At 49.8% G+C, this 27,729-nt stretch overlaps 9 protein-coding genes across 9 annotated transcripts; 7 read left to right on the top strand and 2 right to left on the bottom strand.

Moving 5' to 3' along the window:
- The first annotated feature begins 7 nt into the window (after nt 1-7).
- On the top strand, nt 8-2,390 carry C8Q69DRAFT_329916 (putative G2/M phase checkpoint control protein Sum2). The gene is made up of 4 exons (XM_028627458.1): nt 8-223; nt 293-328; nt 388-631; nt 848-2,390. Exons 1-4 carry the CDS (start codon nt 201-203, stop codon nt 2,228-2,230), a joined length of 1,686 nt encoding a protein of 561 aa, XP_028483278.1. The 5' UTR covers nt 8-200; the 3' UTR covers nt 2,231-2,390.
- Nucleotides 2,391-3,961: 1,571 nt separating this feature from the next.
- On the top strand, nt 3,962-5,911 carry C8Q69DRAFT_523178 (hypothetical protein; the record flags this gene model as incomplete). Its single annotated transcript, XM_028633564.1, has 6 exons — nt 3,962-4,141; nt 4,229-4,311; nt 4,438-4,582; nt 4,664-4,699; nt 4,822-5,416; nt 5,522-5,911. The coding sequence occupies 6 exons, from the start codon at nt 3,962-3,964 to the stop codon at nt 5,560-5,562; spliced, it is 1,080 nt and encodes a 359-aa protein (XP_028483279.1). The 3' UTR covers nt 5,563-5,911.
- A 212-nt stretch (nt 5,912-6,123) lies between these two features.
- C8Q69DRAFT_474275 (hypothetical protein) lies at nt 6,124-7,020 on the top strand. Its single transcript, XM_028631117.1, has one exon. The coding sequence runs from the start codon at nt 6,384-6,386 to the stop codon at nt 6,945-6,947; it is 564 nt and encodes a 187-aa protein (XP_028483280.1). The 5' UTR covers nt 6,124-6,383; the 3' UTR covers nt 6,948-7,020.
- Nucleotides 7,021-7,140: 120 nt separating this feature from the next.
- C8Q69DRAFT_508865 (hypothetical protein) lies at nt 7,141-7,805 on the top strand (the record flags this gene model as incomplete). Its single annotated transcript, XM_028633022.1, has 3 exons — nt 7,141-7,299; nt 7,350-7,679; nt 7,755-7,805. The coding sequence occupies 3 exons, from the start codon at nt 7,141-7,143 to the stop codon at nt 7,803-7,805; spliced, it is 540 nt and encodes a 179-aa protein (XP_028483281.1).
- Nucleotides 7,806-8,364: 559 nt separating this feature from the next.
- Nucleotides 8,365-10,263, bottom strand: C8Q69DRAFT_487753 (phosphotransferase family protein; the record flags this gene model as incomplete). The annotated part of the gene is made up of 5 exons (XM_028632009.1): nt 8,365-8,599; nt 8,655-9,252; nt 9,306-9,487; nt 9,543-9,760; nt 9,838-10,263. 5 exons carry the CDS (start codon nt 10,261-10,263, stop codon nt 8,365-8,367), a joined length of 1,659 nt encoding a protein of 552 aa, XP_028483282.1.
- A 54-nt stretch (nt 10,264-10,317) lies between these two features.
- On the bottom strand, nt 10,318-12,516 carry C8Q69DRAFT_474281 (putative rad57 protein). The gene is made up of 2 exons (XM_028631118.1): nt 12,035-12,516; nt 10,318-11,963 (listed from the first exon to the last, which is right to left on the bottom strand). The coding sequence occupies exons 1-2, from the start codon at nt 12,451-12,453 to the stop codon at nt 10,775-10,777; spliced, it is 1,608 nt and encodes a 535-aa protein (XP_028483283.1). The 5' UTR covers nt 12,454-12,516; the 3' UTR covers nt 10,318-10,774.
- A 6,912-nt stretch (nt 12,517-19,428) lies between these two features.
- Nucleotides 19,429-21,614, top strand: C8Q69DRAFT_330139 (sexual development activator VeA). Its single transcript, XM_028627461.1, has 2 exons — nt 19,429-19,810; nt 19,874-21,614. The coding sequence occupies exons 1-2, from the start codon at nt 19,660-19,662 to the stop codon at nt 21,436-21,438; spliced, it is 1,716 nt and encodes a 571-aa protein (XP_028483284.1). The 5' UTR covers nt 19,429-19,659; the 3' UTR covers nt 21,439-21,614.
- A 636-nt stretch (nt 21,615-22,250) lies between these two features.
- Nucleotides 22,251-22,973, top strand: C8Q69DRAFT_330135 (hypothetical protein). Its single transcript, XM_028627460.1, has one exon. The coding sequence runs from the start codon at nt 22,446-22,448 to the stop codon at nt 22,788-22,790; it is 345 nt and encodes a 114-aa protein (XP_028483285.1). The 5' UTR covers nt 22,251-22,445; the 3' UTR covers nt 22,791-22,973.
- A 1,716-nt stretch (nt 22,974-24,689) lies between these two features.
- On the top strand, nt 24,690-27,692 carry C8Q69DRAFT_330191 (hypothetical protein). The gene has a single exon (XM_028627462.1). It carries the CDS (start codon nt 25,011-25,013, stop codon nt 27,198-27,200), a length of 2,190 nt encoding a protein of 729 aa, XP_028483286.1. The 5' UTR covers nt 24,690-25,010; the 3' UTR covers nt 27,201-27,692.
- Nucleotides 27,693-27,729: the final 37 nt, after the last annotated feature.

Here is a 27,729-nt window from a genome sequence, read left to right on the forward strand (position 1 = left end):
TCAATCAACCATTCCGGAACCGTGTCTCCAGACTGCTTGGCTGGTCTCTGCCGCCTGCCGTAGCACCGGTTCATTTTGACCACAAACAGCTCAGCCCGAATTTGAACTCTCCATCCTTACTACACCTTCACGATTCCCACTTTCTTTCTTTTCCTTTCTCTCACCCCCTTCACCCGCGCGACTTCGCGCAATCCGCCACCATGGACATGAACCATCTAATAGGGTCAGTCTCTCGGATTCGCTGCGTGTGAATCTGGCATTGTGCGGCTGGGCTCGAGCTGACAGCAGGCAGTCAACGGTTCAACCTCATCTCCAAGAGTGACATCCGGTATGCTTACCTATTGGACTTCCATTCGCAATAGCACCTTTTACTGACGATTCCTCCAGTTATGTGGGCACATTACATGAGATTAACCCCGAAGCTTCCACGATTGCCCTCGAGAATGTCATCTCTCATGGCACGGAAGGGCGACGTGGAAACCCCGCAGAGGAGATCCCTGCGTCCACAAGTGTTTATGAATACATTGTCTTCCGAGGCAGCGATGTAAAAGACATCAGTGTAGCAGAGGACAACAAGGAGAACAACCAGCCTGAGCCTCCTCAGGTGCCAAATGACCCTGCCATTCTAGGGGTAAGTCTCTGTCTCGTCCCTCCCAGCCTCACAATTTCCTTTTAATGGGATATCCCCTGGTCATATGATGAATCATTTCGGATGTAAACACAGACCTGTTCTGAATGCGCAAATCCTTGTTGATATTTCCGTTGCCTTCCTTCTGATGACCTCCATCCACATAACCTATGACTATCTGTTTCCATATGTTGCGACCTATGCTGACCTTTATTGAAGAGCATGTCCCGTCCAGGGCCTCCTCAGGCTCTGCCCCGGCCTCAGCAGCCCCAACAGTCTCCAGGCCCTCGCCAGCCTCCTCCTGGCTATCCTCAGCAACCGCAATTTCAAGGTTTCTATCCTCCTTATGGTCAGCGCTTTGGCCCCCCTGGTTACCCTCCTGGTCCGGGTTTCCCGGGTATGCCTTACGGTGCACCACCAGGATGGTATCCCCCTCCCGGGCAGGGTTTCCCTCAGCCACCAGGCCAGTTCCCACCCCAAATGCCGCTTGGAGCTCCGGGTCAGCGACCTGTTGGCCCCCGTGCTCCTGGAACACCCGGTTCTGCCCCTTCCATTCCTCAACCCACTTCTGAACTCCCAGGTGGTGACAAGGCCTCAAGCAAGCCTGTGACACCTGCTCCTGGCCAGGGCGCTGCCCCTCCACCGCCAGTAGAGTCGAAGCCCTCTGTGGCTGAGGCCGTCCAGGCTTCTGCGAAGCCCACCTCTGGACCTGCCCCTTCTGCTGCAGCTGGCCCCGCCACTCCATCTAAAGTGCCACCTAATGGTCCTAAGAGTGGTCGGGTTGTCCCGGCTATTCCTCTTGCGAATCCTTCCGTGAAGCCAGTCATCCCGGCAGTGCCTAACATCCCTGCTGGTAATGCTGCATCTCAGAGCTCGGCACAGGCTGCCATCACTGAAGCCACTCGCGCTGCGACTGCTGCTGTGGCTGCTGCCATGGCTAAACTGCCTCAGCCAAACGCGCAGAATAAGCCCCAGCAGACCAACGCTGCTGTTGACAACCTCACTAAGAAGATGAGTGAGGTCAAGGTTGACGGTAGCAACCGTGGCCAGCGCGGTGGATACCAGAATGCCAGAGGCGGACGTGGTGCTCACCGCGGACAGTTCCAGGGGCAGACCAAGAAGGTTGAGGTCCCAACTACCGACTATGATTTCGAGTCTGCGAATGCCAAGTTCAACAAACAGGATCTCCTCAAGGAGGCTATTGCTTCCGGCTCTCCGGTGGCTGAGCCTGAAGACCATGTCAACGGTACTGCTGAGGCGCAGACGGGGGCAGATGGCGCTGCTACTCTCGCCCAGGCTGCTTATAACAAGAAGTCGTCTTTCTTCGACAATATCTCTAGCGAAAGCCGTGACCGCGAGGAAGGCACCGGCAGAGGCCGGGAATGGCGTGGCGAGGAAGAGAAGAGGAACATCGAGACTTTCGGCCAGGGAAGTGTCGATGGCTACCGTGGTGGATACAGAAACCGCGGTCGAGGAAGAGGCTACGGAGGCCAAAGAGGCCGAGGTGGCTACAACCGGGGCTATAACAACGCTCGTGGACGCGGCGGTATCAGGGGCGGTCGTGGTGCTTCTCAAGCCACCGGCGTTCCTACACAAAGCTAGATACACCTCTAGTACCGTTTAAGTTCGATGATGTGTTGCTGAGCCGCGTTGTTTGTTATGTGATAATGTGAAGTTCCATCGAAACGTGCTGGCCTGCGGGCAGCTGGACTTCAGATATGATTCGCGATCTTTGGGAGCGGCAAGGAAGGTTCGTCTCCTACTTTATGTTTTGGGGCAGATATGGTCACGGATAATTAGCATGCTGTATTACACGAAATATCCACATACTATGTGGTACAATGGCGTTTTGCTTGACTGGTGGTCTGGGTTTGTTGTGATTGCTGGTTGCGTCATCTCTGTCTTTTGAGCGTCTTCTTCTCATGTCTTTGCCGGCGTCGTTGGACAAGGAATGGACACGGTGGCATATATGGATGCTTGCAAGCCTGGGACTGCATTGCTCTGTTTGTACTGTCTCTGCTTTACATGGCCCTGACTTTGGGTCGAATGATTGTGCTTATGTGCAACTTTTCTCTTCAGCCACTATTCCCCAACGGCCTGGAGTTGTCACCTTTGTTTTCAAGTGCCTATATGGCACAACTGCAACGGTTGCTCGCGATGGGCAACCGGGCAGGAGCATGACCTGTAACATAATCAGTCAAAACATAAAAGCGATAAGAAAAGAAAATAGCCCTTTTGCGGGGTCTATTTGCCCTTTTTCTTTCCAACTTCTGCTGAGTTACTATAACGATCATTAACCTACCCGCGTAATCATTCTAAACCACCAGTGCGGATCCGCAACTTATCATCCTAGTGTAGATCATGTCTATTCAAAATACTCTGCTATGCCTGACGCATCGCTACTCGATCTGGACTATTCCCATTCATTCCAATCAGAGTGCAAATTTCCGATCTGGCCCAGGCTTCCAGCACAGAGAACACAGCAAAGCTTGTTGCAACTTCGACCCGCCTGGAGACGACAAGAGAAGCTAAAACACGGAAACTGCCTGAATCTCGCTCACTGCGGCCCTGAGACGATTCGGTACTTTACAGATCGGGATCGCCACAGCTGTCACCTCGGTAAGTGATCCATGCTAAGTGCTGCTCTAGTTATCACTTGCGGGGTTGTTACTCCCCATCAAGCAGATCGTGGACCGAAATGGAAGACCTATCATCTTGAGTAGGTGACGTGGAGCATCACGACGTCAAAGAAGTCTCTCTTGCCCATCAATTGCTCTGCATAGGTCGGTTATCTGAATGACTCTTGTTATGAAGAATTGCGAGCTCGCGATCATCGATATCAGTTAGCAGTTGCAGTTCTTATCTGAACGGGATGGGTTAGAAAGCTACTAAGTACCTAGCTACTGAGATATGCTCTATCCAGGAAGGTCAGCACCTCGAATCTTCGAAGATCAGAACAATCCAATTCTTTGGGTTCGTTTGTAATTCTGCTACTGGTCACTCCTGATTACCTCGGCTTCGATATGCTACGTTTGTTCCCAGCGACTCCCGGATATCCCCCGCGGGCCTGGATTCCGGCATCCTGGTATACGTACTTAGAGACAATGGTCTGATCGACCACCCCACACTCGGGTCTCGAGCCTGCAGCGTGCAGAATGCGGGGAGAGGTCAGCCGCCTGGATCTATTTAAAATGTGCGGGGGAGCTCCTTCGTCCTTCGACACAATTCAGATGTCATCTATGCGCTTGTTCTCTATCTGCTCAAGTTAACTTGGAACACCTTCCCTTTATATCACAATCCCTCCCTTCATATACCAGCATTATACCAGGCCTAATGGCTGCTACCATCAGTCGAAGACTGGGACAAGCCACCGGCTTCCTGAGAGGCGGTAATCAGTCTTCAGAACAATTGCCATGGAATCCAGATGCCACGAGATTTCCCACGCGCAAAGAGCTGCCCAAGATCCCAGGTGCTCCTGAGGGAGCTGCCTGGGTTTGGGGCAAAGACGACCAGGTACGTATCCGACTTTGCTTTCCGGCGGCGCAGTCAACAGATCGATGAGATCGTTGCTGATGAGTTGGAATTGTACTTTTGCTATAGATTGGAAGATTGAACCTCCTGACTCCTAAACGGGTAAAAGCCGCTTCTGCTGAGATCAAAACTGGAGAAGTCGTGCCGTTGAAGTGAGTTTTTTTTTTTTTTTTTTTTTTTCTCTCCTTTTCATTCACCGCAGAATCTCGCAGATATCACTGCGCTCAGACCAGACTTCTTGCGAAATATGGATGTTTACGGGTGTGATATCTCAACAGTCTTCCACTGAACACCCCCGAAACGCCCGCATTCGGCCGCGAGAAGTTCGTGCATAAGATCAAGGTCCTAGTAGACAACGTCTGCTACGACGACCAGTACGAGCTCAACACACAGAGCGGCACCCAATGGGACGGGTTTAGACATGTAAGTTTATATTAATTACCGAGGTAGACTATCTCGAAGACCGCAAGCCACTGACATGGGTCAATGCTTACTCGTATATAGTTCGCACACATGCCGACGCAAACTTTCTACAACGGGGTAAATATCCCACACAATATTTAAAATAAAAAGGAAAAAGAAATGAAAATCCTAACTCGGGACAAAACTATCTAGGCCAAAGGAACCGACATTGTCGGCCCTACCGCCAACCACAAATGCAGCATCCACCACTGGGCCGAGCACGGCATTGCCGGCCGCGGCATCCTCCTCGATTACTGGGGCTACTCCAAAGCCACAACTACGACCCGTACAAATCTCACGGCATCTCGTTCGCGGATCTCCAGAAATGCGGCCAGGCCCAGGGGATCGACATCCGGCCCGAGGCCCAAGGCGGCGACATCAAAGTCGGCGATATCCTATTCATCCGCTCGGGATTCGTGGAACAATACCACAAACTAACTCCCGAGGAACGGACCGCGGGTGCTTTGCGCCCAATGCATCTCGAAAGCGACGATACGGATGCCAGCAAAGCCGCGGAGCAGGACCCCCATAGCCCGGAACTCGAATGGGCCGGTCTCAAGCAGGAAGAAGCCATAATCGACTGGCTCCATGATTGCTACTTCGCAGGCGTGGTGGGCGATGCACCTTCCTTCGAGGTCTGGCCCACCGCGCAACCATACTACCTACATGAATACATCCTCTCGCTATGGGGAATGCCGCTGGGTGAGATGTGGGATCTGGAACGGTTGACGAAGAAGGCTCGAGAGTTGAAACGCTGGTCGTTCTTCGTTACGAGTGCTCCGGCGAATACTCCTGGTGTGTATAAAACATCCTATTTACCGAGGCATAGCATAGCATAGCATATCTTTGCTTTGCTTTGCTTCTCTACTATGATGTATACGCTAACTAACAAATAAACAGGCGGCGTCAGCTCCCACGCCAACGCAACTGCAATTTTCTAAAGCAGGACCAAATACAAATACGAATATCGATACGAACAGTTCCATATATACTATACCATACCTCTTCTTCCGAGCAACAAATGGCATGGTCGTCACTGTATTATCCTTCTTTTCTAAGGGTGGGGTGCCTTGATATATCATAAGTACTCATGGCAACATGGACAATACAATATCATGATTTAGTCTTGTTAGAGAGTAAATCACCGAGACATTCGTAGAGGGATTTCATCATAGTGGGAACTAGTAGTAGAGCTTAGGCACGTGTGAAAACGAGGACTCCGTATTTAGACTTGAACAAAGAATTCGAGTGCGTTGCTGATTTACTTCTAAAGATTAACTGCAAGCAGAACTTCAAGGACATGATCTATTATTGTTTTCTTGACAATAAGAGTGTGATCGGGGTGTGACAAAATGTGAGTGCCCACCTAAGTTAAAGCACTCAATACCATAATTATGCGTCTCCTGGGACGTCTGATCAGCCTTGTGCTCTGTCAGTACATAGAGCTCGAGATGGGGGCGGTTCTAAATTTCCCCTTATGATAGACCTGCAACCTAACTTATCCTATTTCAAGCCTATTTCAGAACTGTACCTCCCTGCGGGTCCAGCCGACACCCATAAGCAATATTATGTCAGACTGCGAGACTTCCAAGTCGTACTACTTTAATACCCTATCCTTTATTGCTTGTTTTGACTTCCGTTTTCTCTGTTGAAACCAACCATTGGTAGGTAACACTTCTCACGATTATCTTGAGAGTCTACTAGAATCATTCTGTCTTGTTACCTGACTATTCTTATCCCTATCGCACCGATACGCTGAAAGATGGGACGTATCCACAGTGCCTTTTTTCCTGTATCTAGTCTGCGCTGCTCCTCTGAGCAAAGAGGTCAGTCGTGTCTTTCCTCCCTCTTTCCCCTCCCTAGGCTTAGCTTAGCTCAAAGTCTGCAGGTCATGGATCGTTTTATTGAGAAAAATGACATGGATGAGGATGAATGGAACCTTGTATTTGTGGACAGCATTGACGACTATTATGATGAGGCATCAGAAGCACCAGTCGAGGATGGAAGCAGCCCAGATTCCCCATTTATCGGGAAAACGCCTCAAGAATGCCACCAACTGCTCTTGAAGCTTGTCGAGGATACAGAGTCTGAAATCATAACTGAATACTTTGCCATTATGGATGAGAGGTCAACGAAAGACGACACTGTCCTGCTTGTGTGCGCAGAGAGGAATGATGAGGAAGAAGTTGTGGCCTGGCCGACTGTTCGTGCTACTTTTGAGGTTACAGCCGTCGCACTGAAGTGTTATCTTTCAGGACACAGTAGTATAGAGGAGGATTTGGAGCGTGCTCAACGTGAACATGACAATGTTTATCGTGCACGGTAATCTACAGATACAGATACTGTAAGAGCGAGAAGCCGAGTTAAGGGGAGCAAAGTTGCGTCGAAACAGGAAATGTATGTAGTAGATATCACAATACGAGGTACATACTTGGTCGCTATATCTGCTATAGATGGGGTTCCTGTCCTTTACAGGTTGTATGCTTTCGTTTGTTCCGGCCTAATATCTAAGGCATATGATGGCCGCAGGTATATTGAGGCATTATGCCGAAGCCACGGAAGGATGGCAGCAGGCAGGAGCAGCACCAGCAGGCGCTGAGGAAGGCGAAGACCAGCGAGGGCAGCTGAAAGGTCATATTTCCGGACAGTGCAAACTTCGATACGGGGCACTAATACCGGTATACTTGAAGAACGATTGCAGAGAATCTTCGCAACCACGAAACACTAGAATGCTCTCCTCTTACTTGACGAAGCAGAAGTGTTTCTCAAAACTCGGACCGAGAAGAACCATTTCATGAATGGTATCGTCGCCGTCTTCCTTCGAATGTTGGAATGGTTTGAAGGGGTGATGTTCCTCACCACCAATCGAGCTTCAAACTTCGACCCTGCGATTCTGAGTGGTATTCACATCACCATCGAGTATCCAGGTTTGAAGCAGGATCAGCGGATGGGGATCTGGAGAAGCTCACTTGATCCGGCTCGTACGGTCCGGGGTCCGTCAGACCTGAGCGATGAAGAGGTAGTCAAGCTAGCAAAATTAGATCTCAATGGTCGAAAGGTATGCTTGAACTAATGCTTTCTTCGACCGCAAATGCACTCATCAAGATGCTAACCGGGAAATGTGGTCATCTAGGCTGCCAGATGTTCAGAGCCCCTGATCAGTCACGCTATCTTGGCGGATTGACCGGGTCGAATAGTTCGGCCGATCGGCTTCTGGTCCATGCATCTTTAGATATGTGTCGTACAGACCTGTCCGTTGGTGCACTTGCTGTCTCCTAGCTTTATGGGTGATCGACAACATTTCCGAAGTCCCTAGCAGGTGGAATGCGACCAAGGTCGTAAGGCGAGGTGTGTATGCTCAAGGCAGGTGATATGGTAGTACTCAATGTATCCTGCGATGTACATGAGAGGTCAGCATCATAGGTCCTTTTCTCTCATGGGGAATCAGTCGATACCACCGCCATATAGATTAACCCCGCCTTTTAAAGCGAAGCGATAGTAGGAGGGAATAATCGGCTTGCGAGTCGTTACAAAAGCATATGACCTCATGAAACCGTTCTTGAGTTGTTTGGGGAGATATGCAGGTTTTCTCAGAAGCAATGTGGTTGGTCATGTTGCCCGTCAAAGAATATGCTTGCTGACTCAGATAAGCATTTGTCACAAGACAACTTACACAAGACAGATGCAGATCTATGCCCGCCGCCATAGGTCTCTTCACACCAGTTGCCAGTCTGGTGTCCCTGCTACACATTGTCGTTTGAGTGAGAGGCTGCTTTAGCCTGGATCTGAGAATAGATGGAAATAGCTTGATCGTATGTTGCATGTGAGGTCCAGCCATCCCTTCCCATGATTCCCGATACGGCGTCCCAGAAGTCCTGTACTTCATTCCAGCCTTCGCCATCCTCATGATGTTTGCGAATCTCTTCAGGAGAGAAGTTGACGGGGCACCTAGCTGTATGGCCTAATAAATCCCACTTCCTTCAAATATTTTTTAGTAAGCATAATCAGTCAGATATGTAGAAACATCACTTACTTCTGTACTCTTATTAGAGACTCTCGTAGCGGTAAGATATCTCCTTCCCATGTATTCCCGACAAAGCGGATGGGGTCTGTCAATGTCTTGCCATCTGGATATCGGAACACTCTGCTTAAGAGTGGGTTCCTTTCCGCCGTATATTTCTCGTAGAGATATAATAAGATCGACTTGGTGACTTTGTCCTTAACAGCAGTTTGCATATTTTCATCCAGCTGCTTGAAATTTTCAGGTAGTTCGAGTATCAAGTCACCGTTATAGTCGAGTAAGTGCGGATGGCGGCCTTCTAGAAACAAAGGACCAGCCCATGTGCTCTGCCAATCTATGATGCTAGTGATATGGCCAGTATCATCGACAAAAACATTAGGAGTGCGAAGGTCCGAGTGCCATAAGAACGACCCCAAAATATTTTCCCCCCGTGGAACTAGATGAGGAGCAACAGATAGATATCTCTGGAGAAGTGAAACGTGTTCAGCAGGGTTGTTCTGGCTGTGGGAAACGAATAACGGATCGTTGGGAGAACGCGGAGTTGCATGTTTCTGAATCCAAGCTACCTCTCGAAGGGCCAAAGCCTGTACGTAGTCTACCGCGGAAGTCCCTGTATAATTATCAGTTTAAACCAGCGAAAAGGAAATGATGAAACAAGCGTACATGGTCCACGATCAATATCCATGTCGCCTCGCCCCTTACTCCAGAACGCCGTGTCCACCACTGGCCCAATAGAGAATTTCTCAGCAATGCTGTTCTTGTGTTCATGCAACAATTTATCTCCTTCGACTATTGCAGGGCAAGACCCAGGAGGTGCGTCTTTCCTATAGAAAAGGCACCCATATCTGCTCAAGTTAGACGTTATATTAAATTTCGTTCCTTAGTCATAAATATACATACTTGGGTAATTTCAACGACAACAATTTGTGCTGGATGGCCACTATATCCTCCATTGTCTGAACCTTATGTTCAAGGTCCATGTCTGTCCAAACGTCGGCGAGGTTTTTACCCGGAGCATGCTCCATGATAATGTACTCAGCGCCTACACGATTCGTAGAGTCAACTGCAGAATTCCATGCAAGAATTTCGGGGACTGGAAGGTGGAGCATGTTTCTTAACTAAAGGTTATGTCAGATCACTAATATGCAAATCGAAAAAAGGTCAATTAGAATGATTGATGGCAGAAGCTACTCACAAAGTCCATTGTGGCCACCTCTGACGCTGTCGTCAAGAAAGCTGGTCCAGCATTCGGATTTGGAATCCGAGCAACAACTGCCTTCCCGTTTGCCATCGTGAGCTTGAAAGACTTGTTGTATGACCCTTCCCCTAACTTTTCCATTCTAACACAGGGTCCAGAAGATGCTGATTCCACAGCGATTTTCTGCAGTTCAAGTATATCAAATTCACGATACCTCTCTTGAAGTTGCTGCCTTTCATCCCATATCCATCGTCCGCTTGTGTAGCTGAAGAAATCATGTGGATCTCCGACAATATTAGCCATATGAGACCGAGGGTGTTGATAGGAATAATGTCGACTCGTGAAGGGCAACAGCCTGGCCTCTCTAGACAATATTGGCAAAGTACTCTGAATTCTGTTTATAATGCGCGGGAATATAGACATGATTGTTGCATACCTATACGAGAGAATCGGAGAAAGAATCTCGCAGGAGGCATAGCTTTCTGAGGATCTTTTTTGAGGGGGTGCCAGCTCGTCGTGGTTCCAAACTCTTGGCGCGGTTTTTACACCACTTCCATAACTGATCATATACCACAAAATAATTAGGGATTAGGGAATTAGGGTATTTAGGGTAATCAGGGGATTTTGGTATATATTATTGTAGTTAAGTAGGTAAGTGAGAGTTGGTTTGGAACCACGCTGAGCGTTTTGGAACCACGCTGAGCTGTAAGCCCTTTTTGTTATGACATTCGAATAGTAGGTATGTGGGTGATTTGTATTATACTGCTGTTTGCTTCTTTGGATGAGATATTGGTTTGGATATATATGTGAAGAAATTCTTACCACAGCCAAGTTAAACAGATGTACAGTACAGTACATTCTCTGAATATTCAAGTAACGTGAGTGGTATCCTATTCATTATAGTCACAATCGCTGCAAGGACCAATCGATCCTTTCACCGTCCCTCGATGCTCCTGATGCCGCCCTTCCATATCTCAAATGAGACTTCATCCGTCATGATCGCTTTCTTCGTCTCTTCAGCGCCTGTTTCGCTTCTTTGCACCGCACCGGCTGCCCACGGGGCAAATGCCAGCTTCATTCGTCGTCTAGTGATTCTATCAGCCCTCTGAGAGAGTGAAAGCTGGCTTTCTTCCGTCTGTGCCTTCTTGGGTGTCTCCGTATCTGCTTCATGGGACCCTGTAGCTGTTTTTTCTTTCTGCGTGACAGGTATCCGATCGCCCGAGCTGGACGTGGTGGTTACTTCCTGGCTCAACGCCGCTATATCAGCAAGAGAAACCTCTTCGTCCTTCTTCAGTACAATACGACAAGCGATCTGCGCCGACCAGACAAATCCCAAAGCTGGGATTTTATTTGACGGTGTATGGTATGGGAACTCCGGATCCCAGACCGGCTGGGTATCCCCCCAACCAGTGAAGAATTGCTGCTGACGCGCGAGGCTCAAAATCTCATTCCGCACCGGATTCCCTATGGGATAGGAACCGTCCGCATTCTCTTCGTCCACGTATGGCGAGGATGGGATTGCAGGTGAAGATGACGGAATGCCAGGGTTTATCTCCCCGTTTGCAATATCGAGCCTGCTCTTCTGCGACGCGAGCGCGCCGCCCGACTCGCGGAACGGGCTCGATATCTGGCCTACCCTTGTCCGGGAGTGTGCGTCTAGAGAATCGAACCTGTCAGAAACTTGATTCGCTACCACGATAGCAATGTCCTCCTTCGCGGCTAGGTTGCGCAGCATCTGGCCCAGTCTCGCGAGCTCTCCCGATCGCGCAGACAGGCCGAGCATGCTGTGCGACGTGTGTTCTGCGCGGTAGTTCGCTGCGATGGAGTCGATGACCACAATCCCGACATTGTAGCGTGATATCGCCACGGGTAGCTGGTAGTTGAGGATGTGGTCCTGTGTCTCGAGGTCGATGGCGTTAATGGAGAGGATATTCTGGAGAGAAGGGCGGCTCTTCTCTGGGAGAGCGGAAAGGTGAGGATGGGACTCGATTATTTGCGACAGTCGAGTCGTCGCCAACGGCGCTTCTGTGGATATGTATATCGCTCGTTTCCCCAGACCGGTTGATGGAGGGAGCTGCACGGCGAGAAGCAGGTTCAGCAGGAATTGGGTTTTACCACTCGCACTAACGATGGAGATAAGCAATGGGTCCCTTAAATGAATATAAATAGAGGAATTGAATCCAGTAGTACGCACCTCTCCCCCGTCACCTCCGTTAGATATCCCGTGGGTATCCCACCGCCCAAAAGCGCGTCTATGTCGGGATCAAGAGTGCTAATCGTCCTCCATCGCGACGGATCTAGCTTCGTCGAAGGTCCAGGCTTAACTCCCGTATCTCGACCATTCACGTCCTCATTCCCGGTTGTTTCCCGCTGGTCGACTTCATCCTGGAACCCCAGATCCTGATGCAATGCCTGAAGTACTTGCGCGGAGAGACGACGGACGTCTCCGGGCGGGACATGCGCTCGCTTCGCGAGTTCGAGCGGCTCGACTGTGATGAGGTCGACGGTGGTGATGTGTTTCTTTTCCAGCGACGGTAGGATATGATTGTAGGATTTTGTCGAGAATCCTGGTATGACTGATAGGAGATCCATGTGAATGGGCGAGAGTGGCATTCGCGGGGAGTCGCGAGATGTCCTATTACGGGAAACCGAACGCGTTTAGTGGCTCGCGTCCCGATCGGGTGTGTGACTGACAGTAGTATAGCAATGTTGTGTCCATGATGAAGACAACACATCTTATGGCAGTAATTGAATGATGATGAAGGTTTTTTATCTTGTTTTGAGGGATGTTATGGTGCAATGTTGAGAATTATACTCTTTGTATCCCTCCATGTTGCGGATAAATAGATACAGTATATATATAATTAGACTGGCTAATTACCAGATCTTTCTATGTAGAATGTACATAAAGTCCAGGAAAGCTATTGAACTAAGACAAACCAGAATGAACATTATCCAAACAGAAAATCACTAGCAATATACAAAAATAGACCATCTGAGGATATGATACGGTTGAACCCACCGAGTCCTGGATTATACATGCATCTACTAGCTAACGACACCATATTATTTGCTCTTAAAAACCCTCACCAAACGACATGGGCATCAGAAACATTAAAACCGAGAGACACCAGATATATCGACAACTATCTACTCTCACCAAAACCTTGCCGGTAAGAGGAACAATGTGCCGTGCATACATACAAGAGACTCTACACATGCAGTCACATCCCACAACCAATCCCCAATGGCAGGCGTATCCTTCCACGAGCGGCGTCTGACATTATAAATATACAGAGCCAAAAAGGGTCGTGATTGATAATATGCCTCCGTGGCAAGAACAGAGTACAGAAATTGATCCCTGTCGAAGAGGGGGATCATCTACAGCCTGTTGAATCTCTCGAGGAGCACAATTAAGCACCAACGTTAACTATTGTATTGTCTGCTGCGGGAGATAACATGACTGGAAGGTGGACCAACGATTCATTGTGATGGGACGATTTGACAGTTCTACTAAAAAACTACCGGAAAGGTACTCATGGTGTCTATTTCAGTTGGATGTATTTCCCGGAAGGAATGATACTTGGTTCAGGCAGGCAACCAACTATCCGCATGGCGATGAAAAGGAGTAACCGATCTGTCCGAATGTCGGTGTTTGATCGAAGAGCAAAAAAAGCAAGGCCATTGTACCCGACAGCAATAATCAGTACTCAGCATCAATAATAGCACTGTGTAACCGTCCTTACGCCCCCTGCCGTCCCAACTGCCGGCTCCTTGCTACGTTAGTTTGGACCCGACGCTCAGGATCCGAGCGCGACCGTTGCGAGACAGATTAGTAACATGAGCGGGGGGGAGAAGCTGAGACGGAATGAATCGCAAAAGATATGTTATCTAGCCGGAAATGTCAGGGCTGCGGAAGATCGGTAATAATAACTAAAATAGCCATGAAACGGCCCAAGCGACACGAGGCCCGTGTGTTCGTATCCTAGTCTATCCCAGACAAGACGTCGAGCCTAGTTAGTTGACCGCAGCAGAAAATCAATTTCCAAGAATGATCGACAAACATTCATTTTGGACGGAGAGGAGAAGAAGAAAAGAGAAGAGAAGAAACACATCATTCTTGACAGCGGTTGCGGATAAGCATGGCCAATGGCACATTCCACATGCCACATGCACGGATGGACCTTTCTTTTCACATGGCAGGGCCAGTGATACGTAGTGCCCAAGAACATAAGCGTGGAATGCCAACCTAGTCCGTTGTTGCAGGAGCTGCCAGACATGAGACGAAGCTGGAATGCAAGAGCCACGAGGGCAGTGGAGACGATAACGTCCCTGCGTTGGGATAGAATAATAAAAAAAAAGGGTCAATAATGATGTAGACTCTAGAGTATGCAAGAGGGACACCCGCCAATCAGTCATAGCACATCGACTATCAAAAGTCTCGATGCAAGGAGCTGTAAATAGATAGTAGTGCCTGCATACGATAGGAAGGGAAAAAAACGGTCGAAACTTGGCAATAGTTAGTGCTCTATCGTATATGGCGCTCACTTGCACAGAGCCTGATTAGCGGTATCACATTGCACGAGAGGAGATCACGGAGGTATACCAGAAACGGAAATATATCCTTCTGCTATGCACGATTAATAACTATATCCGTCTGACGGGGTAAAGTATGGGGTTTTCTGCAATTGCGCGACTGAGATAGCGGCATGTACGACATTTCGGACGCAGAGACCTAGAATGGCGAATGCTATGAAGGTGGGGGATTCGAGCTAGATCGCTGAGAAGCGACTTGAAGATGGAGAAAATGCAGGCTATGAAATGCAAGATCTTGTCATCTGCAACTTCAGCTTCTGTGGAAGCTTGTCAACCCATCAAACAAGGCTGTAGATACCTGGCAAGGGCGCACAACTGAGTAATCTCTCACAACATCAATGCATCCATCCAGTCAATGTAGTAATATGCTGAGCAGACATTGCAAGTTTCCGGCGGTGTAGACGTCGTGTTGATGATTGGGTTTTTCATCAAACCCTGACGGAAAGTTGAATTTTGGATCAATCACATTTATGTGCCCTTTGATCTGGGTTTAGTCGTTCGATGGAGGACACGGTCCCCACGTGGACAGTGGAAATCAATAGATCATGCTCAATCCAGCATCGTCCTTGAGACATGTGCATGCATACGTTGTTCAGATCGAGTACGAAGGAGGTAGAAGATGGATAAGTGAACGAAAACAGGCAAGAGAAGAGAGTGTATTCCTCCATCTAGTCTGCCGTCAACGGGATATTATCGGCTCATAAATTCGCCCTAGAGTAGAGCTGTCATCCGCGCCATGCCCCTGTCCATCTCATGGCCGTCGGTGGCGCCAACACGGTTATTCCGTTAAGCCGTACATTGCAGTATTATTAGTCCACGGATGCTCGGAGATTTTGTAGCCATACATTTCGCCGGGTTCACAGGACGCTCGTCAATCCGGGAGATTCGCCTAGATAGATTATCGAATGCAGGCTTTTTATTGCATGTGGAACGCCCCTCAAGGCAGGGATCGCGCGAACTTGGTGGTGGGCCATTGCAACCCTCGATGAATACGACGTGATCACATACGTCGATTGAAGTCGTGGCCGAGAGAAGGGCGCAAGAGAAGCGTCCCAAAAGCGGGGTTGGATATCTGGGATAGATAGATACCTACAGAGGAGTCTTACGTACCGTTGGAGCTTCAGAGAGCAAAGCCAGCAGCCGGCCCAAGCGTGGGACATATCAATTATCTGGGTTAGTTACAACTTACAAGTTACAATGTTGAACATCCAGCAATTATGATTATTATTATTATCTGAGTCCCTGCAGACACCGTAGCGTTTCTAGATCGACGATCTTTTTCAGTTTCCAAAGTTAAAGCTACTACGAAAGAAGAAAGATTAAGTGAAAACCAAGACCCAGAATAATACTGTAATAAGGATCATCTCTCCTAGGGAGAGGTATTATTTGCTCCGTGGTAGATGGTTTCATGTCCACCTGATCCTCTCGAAGGCGAGCATTGCCGCCTGCTGACAGCCACGGTAGACGAGGAACGATTACGTCGAAGGAGCGGGAAAGAATCGGACAGTTTTCTCGATAGCCTTTTGCGTCCCTTTTCGAGAGAAAAAAGAAAAAGAAAAAAACGTTTCTAGCGTGACTCTCTTATGGCATGACCTGTGGATGTCCGGTTACCAGGATTCCCTGGTGACAGTCTCGCATCTCACAGATACTTAACGCTGGAGCAAGCGAAGGCAAGAATTGTATAGAACCGGGTTGGCCAATTACACGTATTATTATTAGCCACGGGAGAGAATACATAGTTAGTTACTCTACTCTACGGTAGATACTCAGTGTTAATATAAATTGACTAATAATACATAATGCCACGAACTGGCCGTTGCGGCGCAGCAAGGCTAACATCAACACCAAAAAAGAGCATCCGGACGACGCGCACGGCAAACCATGGGACTTGGTGGAGGCACTGGAGCTCCATCGAGGGGCCTGAGCGGGGGAAGATCCACAACGGCCGGTCAGAAAAGGGTTCTGTGCTTGGTGTGCGGGTAGATCCGCCCTGGTGGATATACGGAAGTAATAATAGTGAAGGATGAAGATGGCCAAGCTCTCGAGCTTTACTTCAGACACATTATCATTGGATGAGTCTTTATCAGCCCGGAGAAAGTCATCTAAGTGACTATGACTCTAGAGTCCTAGACGATCGATGCTTCTGCTGATGCTCAAGCCTCATAGTCATCCTGTCCGTTGCGCAGCGGCACTTCATGCCAGGAACTGGGCACGGAACCGTTACTCTTCTGAGCAATAGCTGTCTCCTTAGCTGCTTGCTGACCTTCACAAAGCCATCGTGCCAACCTCCCGGCACCTGCTCTCGAATCAGACAATAGTTCGTTTGTACTACTCGCGGTACCCCTGAAGCGAGCTCCTACGCCGCTGACACGCTGCATTCAGGAGAATCATCCGGGGTCGTGGAAGTGACAGGACCTATGGTATGCACCGAATATGGGAAGAAGGCATGCCAGGAAAGTTTCACGACGGCGGTTAGTGCTTCAGCCCGTGGATCGAGGCGATTGGGATCTGGTCCAGCTAGGAATTTTCATAGTACGTACTCCAGTAACCGCAGCACGATTCCCAGAGCCAGACACCAGGTCATGCTGCCTGTGTTCCTAAGATAATTAAAATCATAACTAAACACATTTTGTGTGTGACAAATACTGACCTCGACTTAACTATCGCTGAAGTCAAAGGCAAAGTCTGAAAAGCGGGTAGGAAGATCCCATCCCCAGGATGAGTTTCTTGATGGCAGATGCCGTACCTATGGTAGCTTAATCCCCCCTGGAGATCCTTGGGACAACTTCTTCCGGGCCAGACAAAGAAACACGGCCTTACCTTCAGATTCCGCAGTGCGGAATTGGCCTACGCTATCATTCGGGAACGGATCGACATCTCCGACCGTGGCGCGCGTAGAAGAGTCGCACGAGATGCGCACAAGCCAGGTAGGGAAATAATTTATCCCTAACATCAAGCCAGGAGTAAGATCTGGTAGAGGAAATGGAGTAATTGTAAACTAGATAGATAGATAGATAGTTACATTTCACAACTTCTGCATTGTGGACATTTCATTATGAACGTAGCAGGGTTGGGAGACTGCCTAGGCGAATCACCAATGATAGTAACAATAACAATAATACCATACTGCCCCAAATGCTTGCCGGCAACGGTTGGTCGGGCCGTGTGGCGGACGACGCGCACGAGGTACATCTCACCGCCAGCGTAAAGCTCGTTTGGGAACTTTGGAGTGTGCCATGATTCATGAAGATAAAGGGCAGCTCCAGCATAGACTGACTGATTTTAGTTTGTTAGTTAGTTAGAACTTTAGGTACTTGCTGGTACGGACACCACTTCCCCTCCTGCCGTGGTAAGCGCCGCGGCCCTTTTGGGAACCCGGACCGCAGAGAGCGAGACAGAGGACCGGTTCTTTCCGGGCACGACAGCCAACCAGCAGCGAGCCTGGAGGCTTGGCTGCAGCGCGCCGGCAGGTTCTGGGAAGGAACCGGCCCTGCTAGCAGGAGCCCAAGGTTGACCAGGTTGACAGCTTTATTCGTCCAGGCGAGGACAGATGGCTCGCCGTCGCATGCTGCGGATCCCATTTTCAGAGAATGCAAAGGCCGACTGGGACCAGTTTTCTTTTTGGTCCCGGACCCGGTGGTTAGATTGGCTTTTCCTACTACTCTTCTCGCCCGAATAATAATGGAGCTCAGCAGTGGGCACATCCGGCAGCAGCTTTTTCTTAGGATCAAAGTCTCTTCTGCTATCTAAATCTGCTAAACTGCTTTGGCACCTCACCCCGGACCAGAGACTAAGAAGGACTCCGTTAATGAGGCAGCGAAAGTGGCCGCGAGAATAATTAATCGCTGCTTGTCACCCGTGGCACGACGGAACAGGCAGGCAGGACGACCGGCAGGAACGGCTGATGGTTTCCTGCAACCGCTGGTGCCGACCCCCTGGGTCCGGAGTCAGACCACGACCCGGCAGAGCAGTTACTGGGAGAAGGTGCGGAGTCGCCTTTTTCCTGGGATCCTGGGATTCTGGGATCTTGGTCGTTGGGCGGTTGGCCCCGGAGAGGCAGGGGTGGGTGGTTTAGTGTGCTGCAGAGCAACCACCCGAAGCAGCCAGACCGGTGGGGCCTGTCTGCCCAGGGCCCCAGTCGTCCCAGGTCGCGGCCTCGAGGATCGCCTGTGGTTTGTCCACGCACGGCCTCCCGTGTAGCTGGTGGGCACCTCCCCGAGCTTAGCTGCTGGGCAGGCGAGCCTATCAGGGGCGACGGCCAGTACAGGATCGGGACATGGCCCCAGGGCTGGGACCGCCGAGAGACGGGCGGCTAGCCGTTGATAGCCTAGGCTGCTCGCTTAGGCGCCCGCAGGCCGGAGGAGGGCGCACCGTCGCCCGCAGAAGCCCAGCAGACCCCCCTGTTCCTTCTAGTGCAGGATCCATCCCATATTTGCGCCCATCAGCCGGACTCGACCATGGGCCCAAAACCACCCTCCCCGCAGGCCACGGTCCGCGATCCACCGTCGCCGGCCATCCACGACGCAGGATTCTCGCGAGCTATACCAGGGTTGCCAACGACGGCGCCCGCTCTAAATGCGACTCTGTTGCGTTAGTAGGATCACTCTAGTACTCTACTGCCTCCGACGGCTGACTCGCCCGCCGTCACTAGGACATCCGTTCTCCTCTCCTATCCCCATACCTCAGTCCTACACTCGTTCTCTTCTCCATTGTCGACTTCACCTGCGTCCTTCCTCGTTCGGCCAGCGTATCGCCGTTGAGGTCGTTGCCGATTCACGCAGTCGACAGATACTGGACGCTCCAGCATTGAATTGGACTCGTCCCTTTTCACCGGCTTCCTTATTCGGCTTGAACCCTACAGCTTTCCCAACCGCTTGGGTCGGTTGGTTGCAGATACACTCGATACATCATTCTCGTGCTGGGAGGAAAGAAGGAAAGAAGGACGGAAAGAAGTACAGACAGCGGTCTTGGGACAGCAAGGAATCTGAGATTGATTGATCTGCCGGTTTGAGAGTACGTTGCACTTCGGGAGAATCAATGGCACCGGCCGTCCTGCGTCTGTTCACCACCGCGGAGACCAATGTTTCTGATCACCACAGAACGAGGCTTCTGGATCGTGTGCGGTATTCAACTCGGGGAGGTAGTCGCTGACAATTGAGCGCAGAGGTTCACCGTTCGGAATATTTTTTTCCTAATTGTATAAATAATATTGTCACATTCGCCATGGCGACGACGAGACCACCCCTTATGCCTCCGTCCAATGAGACGGAGCATTCGATCAGCAGAATCACTCGCGAGGGAAAGAAGATCACATACAAGTTGTCGGTCATCCAGCAGCCAGAGCGTGCGAGAGCTTGCGGTGCCGGTGTTAAGTGTAGGTTTCTTGCGATTCGACAACACATGTAAACCGTCGCTGACTCTAGTCTTTGTCTGATAGCTTCTGCTGACCGTCGGCCTGTTGATCCTCCACCTGTGGTGGAACTACGTATCTACGAATCCGACCCGAATAATGACATGCACAAGACCGACATCACTTTTGCTTATAATGCCAATTTCTTCCTGTTCGCGACGTTGGATACCGCTCGTCCAATTGCTCAGGGGAGAGTATCAGGACATCCGCCAACATGCCCTGTGTTGACGGGTGTGCCTGTTGCGGGTATTGCATACCTCGATCGCCCTGCCCAAGCCGGTTATTTCATCTTCCCCGACCTGTCCGTTCGCCACGAGGGCCGATACCGTTTGAACTTCAACCTATACGAGGAGGTGAAGGAGCCCAAGGATGCGGATAAGGATGCTCCGCTACCCCCTCAGGAGCCCATTCAGCCGTCGATGAAGGCGATCGCACCGCAGACATACCTTCATTTCCGTCTCGAAGTCAAGTCGATACCTTTCACCGTCTATAGCGCCAAGAAATTCCCGGGTCTCGCCACGAGTACTTCGCTGAGCAGAGTTGTGGCGGAGCAAGGATGCAGGGTTCGAATCAGACGCGATGTCCGAATGAGACGCCGCGGCGACAAGCAGACCAAAGAGTACAATGAATACGACGAGGAGAGGGTATATGCTCGCTCAGACAGATACTCGACCCCCGATGCCTATGTAGCCACTCCCATTGAACGTCCACGATCCACCAGCAACAGCACTATCGACGCACCTTTTGCTTATGTCCCTGATGGTCAACGGCGACCGTCAGTGCCTGAATATGGTTACCCGCAGCCATACCAACAACCTCCCCCTCCTACGCCTGCTCCCACTACCTACCAGTCACACCTGACGTTTGGCTCGACACAAACACAATACCAGACTCCTCAGCTACCACCCACGCCACAGCCTCCTGCGGCACCAGCAGCCGCATACTCCCCACACCCGGCCTACGCTCATGTCCGCAGACTGTCGAACGCAGCCGAGTCCGAGCCTCCTGTCCAAGGCTACCCTTACCAGCAGCCCCGGCCGCAGGTAGAACGCTTTGATTATCCCAAGACTTCTCTGCCTCCTCTGCGACTGGTTGACCCTCCCAGACCAGTCAACCCTCAACCGTATGGCGAGCCCCGTTCATCCGACCCGAATGCCTATCAGTCTTCGACACAACCCTCCGTTCCTCGAGCCCGCACGCCAGCAGCCACCGAAATCCCACCATCTCTGCCGCCTTTGAAGACTCTTTCAGGGGAGTACACGAGCATGCCGCAGTCGATAAGTGCTCCGCAGGCGCGGAACTATGATCCAGTGACCGGCAAGAGGCTGCTCTATGATACAGAGGCAAAACTGACGAAACGCACACACGAGGATTCCTTTGGTCACCAGGAGCGGTCTCTGCAGAACGGCATGCGTCCTGATGCTGCGGATCTGAACGCATACCCTGGGCGTGGTCGCAATGGGAGAAAAACAGAACTGGAAACTGCCAAATTCTTCGAGGAACTAGGGATTGAGCGTGCGGCTATGGAATACAGACGTGCAGATGGAACAATGTCCACCAAAGTGACGCCTGTTCGTGGTAGCAAAGTCTGAGAAAAAGATGTCAGGTTACTCTATTATTTAGATTCTCATTCCCATTTTCTTGCACATCATTGATTTTTTCTTTCCAGTCCTCTTTTGCGTGCTTTCCCGCAAGGAGTTCTTGTTCGGAGTTTCTGGCTGGGGGTTTTTTTTCCTGTGAGAGGGAATTGTATGGAGCTTTTTTTCTTGCGGAAGTCAAACACCAGAATATCTTTTTTTTGCTATATATGGTCTTTTTCTTTTCTTTTTTCTTCTTTTTCGCCTCGCATACGGTCCTGGTGTAGAGCACAGCCAACGTTCCTTTTTTTTACCCTTCGAAATTTTCCTTGTGTGTTGAAATTGGCCTACCCTTATGCACATTTCTTCATTCACGGTGTGTGTGGATTTCTATTATATTCCCCGTTTGCTTCTGCGTCTTCCTGTTCTCAAGACTCGCTGCAGTGGCTGCGGCTACCTTCTCTCTTCTTTCTACGTCGACCACCCCTTTCTTAGACGGTACAATATACTCTCTGCCCACCATGCATTTCTGGATGGTGGCGGCAATTTTTTGAGTTCTATGTGAGGCGGTTTTTCTTCGCTTTTTTTTTTTTTTTTTTCTTCCCTTGGTAACCCGATTCTCTATTTCCATCTACGCATCGTGCGGCCATTGTGATGTCAATTGCAAGAAGAAGCATTAAATGTGATTAGAGAGGCCGCCAATGGCTCTAAATTAGCTAGTTATTAACAAGCTAGCTAGCTAAATGGGCGATTTCCCCTTCAAAGGCATTGTTTATGTAGCGTAAAATTGTTTTTATTTTTTTTATTTTTTCATTTCGCTAGGTTAAGTACAGGCGACATTTCCACTGGCAATCTGATTGTCAACGAGGGGAAAGAAACCCAATCCTGGCCAGCGTTTCTAATCGACTTGGACCTTGCTATCAAGGAGCAACGAGAACGACCTTCTGGGGCGAGAGGTAAGACTGGGACCAGGGCTTTTATGGCTATTGGTCTCCTTTTGGGGGAAAGACACACTTTCAACCATGATTTGGAGTCTTTTTTTCTGGGTTCTCTTCTGGATTTGTATCCATTATAATGGACCAGGAAACAGGAGCAGGACGATGCCCGAATTCGAGAAATGGAATTATGTCGACATGGAAGAATTAGCTAAGCTTAAGCTGGGAACAATATCAGAGGAGGATGTCTTCAGGAGCACCGTAGAGGCGAATTTCACGGAATATCACGAGTCGTTAGTTCCGTGGGTTCTCGAGTTACGAAAAGTGGTATTCCCTAACGGAAGAATACGAAAGAAAGAAGACAGGGGGGTTTATTTGCGGATGCGCCAGATTCTTAGGAGTGCTCAACAGGATGAAAAAGTCTTAGCCTGACGTCTTATAAATCTAAGAAAGTCACGGTGTGGGCAAATTACTCTGCTGCAACAGAAAGTACATTCCAGTCATCATGTTATCTGTACTCGGGGATCAAACATGTCTACAGTCAATATTGTCAAGTATTACTTCTACAAGGGCATGGTCCCTAAAGGCCAAACCAGATTGCAAAAACCACTCACCTGAGCGTATCAAACGGCAAGAGACAGTAAACTCTATCCAAAAGCAGTCCTTATTCGGTACGCAGACTTTCTTTCATGATCGGTTATAGGCCATCTTGACGATGCGGACACACTGCTTTCGGTTTACTGCATTGGCCGCGACGCGCTGCAATTCTGCAACGTTAAATTAGACGTATCTTTCCTTCAGTTGTCTATCTCCATTGAAGCTGATGCTCTGTAAGACTTCACAGCTTGTAGAGTGGGATTGAGGGGACGACTGGCATCCATCGCCTCGACGTATGCTTGAAAAAACGACTCGTGTGAAGGCGACACGTTGAAAGAGTGGCAACGAGCTGATGCACAAATTGGGGAACAGCGCAGTAACCTATTTAACCTGTAGATAGGGGGGATTCTTGAAGATGTCATCGTGTTGACGTGATAATTCGCCAGGCTCAGCAAGGGACACGAAAGAAGGCGCGATTAAAATTACTAGATATAAATTTTAGGCGGCGAAACTATTTCCTTAAAGAAATTTAAGCAAAACTTGACCTAGAGGTTAGAAGAAGATTGGTCAAGGCAAGGAAAAGATGCGAAGATGCGTCTGCTATACACCGGCTATACTTAGCACGTGCCCGCCACTACACCAAAAGACCGCAATAACTATCTGGGGGGTATTACACCTGTGCTATACATGTAGCCTGGTAACTCCCGAGGTTACTGAGATCATGACAGCGAGGACACAGGTAGGGGGAAAGTGCCATTTTATAGGCGCCTGACTAGGCCAGAATAGAGGGGAGCTGGATTGTTGCAGAGGGAGTCATTTTCAGTATTACTGCTCAGGTTCTAAATTCAAATAGATAGGATTATAGCAAGATTTATTGCAATAATATCACCTTGGGATAAGAATTGACCACCGCAGCCCCTCTGTCCGCTCTTTCTCTCCTTTCCTTCTCATCTTGCCTCCATCAGTCGCGTTATACACGCGAAAAAGAAATCGTGTTCGAGAGTACCTGAGTACCTAGGTAGGTATTCTAGTCCTCCAATTCAGGCCAAGGATCCATCTCACATTCCATAAATGACTGCCCGTCGCAAGGATGGATTAATTGATATGTCTCAGAAAGTTGACGTACGCCAAAGGGCGAAACAGCATCCGAAACAGCATCCCTTCGAGACTGATGATTTGGCGCACAAAAAGCTTGACAAAAATGTGGGAATGGGCATGTCCATTGTCATTTCGCTAGCTCTTGAATATTCTGATGAAAGGGCATCGTGCCCGAGACAAAAAGGTCCGGTCCGAGCGTGTGGCTCTTTTAGTCTAGTTTTATTGAATTATTGATTATTATTATTACCGTTCCATTCCATCGAGGAGATGATAATAAATGCTTAACCAAGGAGATCCCCAATCTCTCCTCAACAACAGGATCGTCGCGTGCCAGCTCAAAACCCTGTGGAAATCCAGCTGGCAGATGATGAGACCGAGGAGGATGAGTTTAGTGTATCTAAGTTATCTAGTGAAGCTACTCTAGTTAGTTACTTTTACTTGTTTGTTGCTCCGACCAAGCCAGCTCAACTCCCGGCAACGAGAGGGGAAACCAAACCAGCGCATGTAAACAAACGAAAACCGGCACAACCCGATCATCCAAGCCAATCCAGTCCACGCTTGCTACGTCAACGTCGTGCTATCCCTCTTATTATTATTCTCTCTTCATCTCTCTATCCTCTCTTCTCTTGTCTTCGATTTCCATCGAGGGTCCGGTCTCAGCTGGCCATTGCGGCACCGGTCAAGAAGCAGTTGAGAGCTAAGATCACACAGCATCCTGGGCTCAGCGACGGCCGTTGCTGGGTCGGAAGATGGACACGAGGGAAGGCGATGCAGAGGTCCGTCTTGCTATCTATCACCCACAGATATCCCTGACCCCAAACAAACCATAAAAAGCCTGGAGATTTGAAACATCCGTCCAATGATGCAACCAGAGCGTTCTAGCTGATAACTTTGTTTGGAGATGTTTAGACACCGTATCTGGAAGTGGAACTGCATCTGGATCCCCTCCGTGCAGACATGCAGCTTCAGCAAGCACTCATGATGGACAGCGCGAGCGACTGTGCCAGCGAGCCCAGCTCGTCGCACAAGCGGAAGCATTCGCACGTTAGCTCGAGCATGTCCTACGCGACCCCAAGTTCGGATGTGTCTGGCCGCTTTGACGATGCAGAGGAGGAGCTAGAGACGGAGCAGCTTGCCTACGATGAAGACGATTGCGATGATGACGATGCTGCTGCCTACTACGGTACCCAGTCTGCTCACTCGTCCAAGCGCAGACGCTCCAACGACTGGCCCCTCCGGAACGAGGTCGTGTACAACGAACATGGTCTCCGCGTACCCAGCGGTGATCATGCAGCAGTGACCAACAGAAGCTCCCCTCGTTCCCGCACTCTGGGGTCGAAGGACAAAGCCAATGGCTCTCCTTGCCTCCGGTACCGTCGTTCCAGGTTCATTGAGGGTAGCATGAATGATCGCGTCAGCGAGAAACCTCCGAGTATCTTCGTGCGCGATGATGAGATCATGCAGGGAAAACAACTGGTGCACGACAGCCCTGCGCAGAGACACTCGGGCATCTTCAAGTTTGGCAAGGCCATTGCCGCTGCGTTCAATCCGTTCGGGATGTGGGAGAACGTTTCCGATATCTGGAAGCCCCCCCAGGACAGACCCAAAACGCAGAAGGAGATCATGAAGGAAAGGCAGACCCAGGCACAGAAGGCTTATGCTGAACTCAAGAAGTCTGGGTACCGAGGCACGAAGGGCAACTTCGGACAGACCAGCAATGGGGTGAATCCGGAGATCGCGGACCAGACGTGGAAAGCTATACAGGAAAAGATGGAGTACCGCAGTTCAGGTAACCATAGCAGAAATACCTCGGCAAGCTTATCCACCAGAGATGGGTACCAACCCTCATTCAACGACAACAAAGAAATGCTGCCCACTCCCGGCCGTCCCGATCAAGTGTCTTCGTTCAAATCATCTCTCCAAGATCTCCGCAAAGCGAGGTCTGCGTTGAGCATTCCTTCCATCAAACGCCGCGATGGATCTCCTCAGAGGCGGTCGCTTGACACGCCCTCGGAGGACTCCCAGCGTCCTTCGGTCCATAAGCAACGGTCAAGAAAGGAGCTTGCCAGACAAGCCAAACTGATGAAGAAAGTCAGCAACCTGGAAGACAAACTTGAAAGGGTCAGGAGAGAGTTGCGTGAGATGACAGCCGAATTGGAAGCACCCCCGGTGCCTCCGCTTCCTGTTGTAGCCTATGACGCACTTCCTCCTAGGCGATTTGTGCCAGGAGCTCTCCCATCTCTGCCGTCTGAGCGGCTTCTCAATAACCAGGCTGAATCAGGCCCGGAACCGGTGTCTGCTCCTGCGCCAGCCCACAGCATCCGTTGCGTCGAGTCGGGTAACGAGAGTGAGCATGAGCAAGCACGCACGAGGAAGCTCTTTTCCACCCCGAAGGCGCGGAGGCTTCCCAAAGAGCAGAGGCATCCTGTATCTCAAGATGCCTCTCCACTGAAGAGGAAGTCACCTGATGTTAACCGGAAGCAAAGCAACGACATCCCGCCCGAGGAACAGTACCAGGACGAGGGTGCGGAAACTGACAGATCTTCCCGAAAGAAGCAATCTGCAAGGAAGTCGAAGGCGCAGAAGTACTCACAAGGCGATAGTCCGGGGGCTGTCGAGCGGAAACAGCTAGAAGAATCAGACTCGACGGCTCTTAACAAGCCCAAGTCTCCCAAACATTTGGCAATGCCACGGACCCCGACCCCTCTGAGGCGTGTCCCGAACCTGAAGAAGAGATCCTCGCCCTGTTCGAAGATGAAGAAATCGAGAGCGGAATCGCCCTGCGAGAAAATGACAGACGAAATTGCGGAACCGCCTAGACTTGCGGAGTCTAATAGATCATCACCTCAGCCTTTCTACCTCCAGTCTCAGCCTCAGCTGAACCCTACAGCTGATCCGGACGCGGTCATCATCAGTCCCGGAAAGGGATGGGGATTCAACGGAGAAGAGAACATCCCTCCTGTCCCGCCGGTGCCCCAGGAGCTCATTGCAAACACCAAGAGAGATAGCAGCTGCTCTGGAGCTTTGACGAGCATCAAGGGATCGGAACTGGGCCCGGGAAATATTACTTTGCGCTCACTCTGTCAGGAGCATCGTGTGCAACACAAACCATCTGACAACTTTCAATGGCCTGATGACATCTTCTAAGTTTTGCACCAACTTGGAGTTCTGGGTCTTTTTTTTTTCTCTCCTTTTTTTGAGTGCAGAATAATACCCTCTTTTGCCTTCTTTTACGACCAACCTTACGAATGTGACGATTTGTTTTCGATATTTGCATTTCAATGATGATACGCAGTCGGGAACGGAGCAATGTGTTATGCTATGCTTTCTTTCTTGTGAGCGGACACGTCTTGCAATGCTGTATGAGTTGTCTTTCTTTTCTTCTCCATTCGAGGAATCGGAGTCTGTTATTTCCTCCTTTTTGCTTCATGTTTGGACGATTCAATGTGCCCTCTTGGCGTTGGGATAGTTGACGCTGACGTTCATGTTTGAATGAAAGAGTATTGAGTCATGAAATTGATTTATTTCCCGAAAGACTGGATCGTATCATTCGGGATATCGTAGATATGTAAACTTACAGGGGTAGGGATGATAGAATCTGCTAGATATCTAGATCCTTCGGATGTAGGTCAATAGGAGGAGATAAATAGAGACCCCCGCGCCGAAGAACTATAAC

Source organism: Paecilomyces variotii (assembly GCF_004022145.1).
Source record: "Paecilomyces variotii strain CBS 101075 chromosome Unknown C8Q69scaffold_9, whole genome shotgun sequence".
Lineage (NCBI taxonomy): Eukaryota > Fungi > Ascomycota > Eurotiomycetes > Eurotiales > Thermoascaceae > Paecilomyces > Paecilomyces variotii.

Coding starts and splice junctions, on each gene's coding strand:
- C8Q69DRAFT_329916 (XM_028627458.1), top strand. CDS start 201: ATGGACATGAACCATCTAATAGG. Junction 224..292: donor GACATGAACCATCTAATAGG/GTCAGTCTCTCG, acceptor GACAGCAGGCAG/TCAACGGTTCAACCTCATCT. Junction 329..387: donor ATCTCCAAGAGTGACATCCG/GTATGCTTACCT, acceptor CGATTCCTCCAG/TTATGTGGGCACATTACATG.
- C8Q69DRAFT_474275 (XM_028631117.1), top strand. CDS start 6,384: ATGGGACGTATCCACAGTGCCTTTTTTCCTGTATCTAGTCTGCGCTGC.
- C8Q69DRAFT_474281 (XM_028631118.1), bottom strand. CDS start 12,453: ATGCCACTCTCGCCCATTCACATGGATCTCCTATCAGTCATACCAGGA. Junction 11,964..12,034: donor ACGGAGGTGACGGGGGAGAG/GTGCGTACTACT, acceptor CTCCATCGTTAG/TGCGAGTGGTAAAACCCAAT.
- C8Q69DRAFT_330139 (XM_028627461.1), top strand. CDS start 19,660: ATGGCGACGACGAGACCACCCCTTATGCCTCCGTCCAATGAGACGGAG. Junction 19,811..19,873: donor TTGCGGTGCCGGTGTTAAGT/GTAGGTTTCTTG, acceptor TTTGTCTGATAG/CTTCTGCTGACCGTCGGCCT.
- C8Q69DRAFT_330135 (XM_028627460.1), top strand. CDS start 22,446: ATGATTTGGAGTCTTTTTTTCTGGGTTCTCTTCTGGATTTGTATCCAT.
- C8Q69DRAFT_330191 (XM_028627462.1), top strand. CDS start 25,011: ATGCAGCTTCAGCAAGCACTCATGATGGACAGCGCGAGCGACTGTGCC.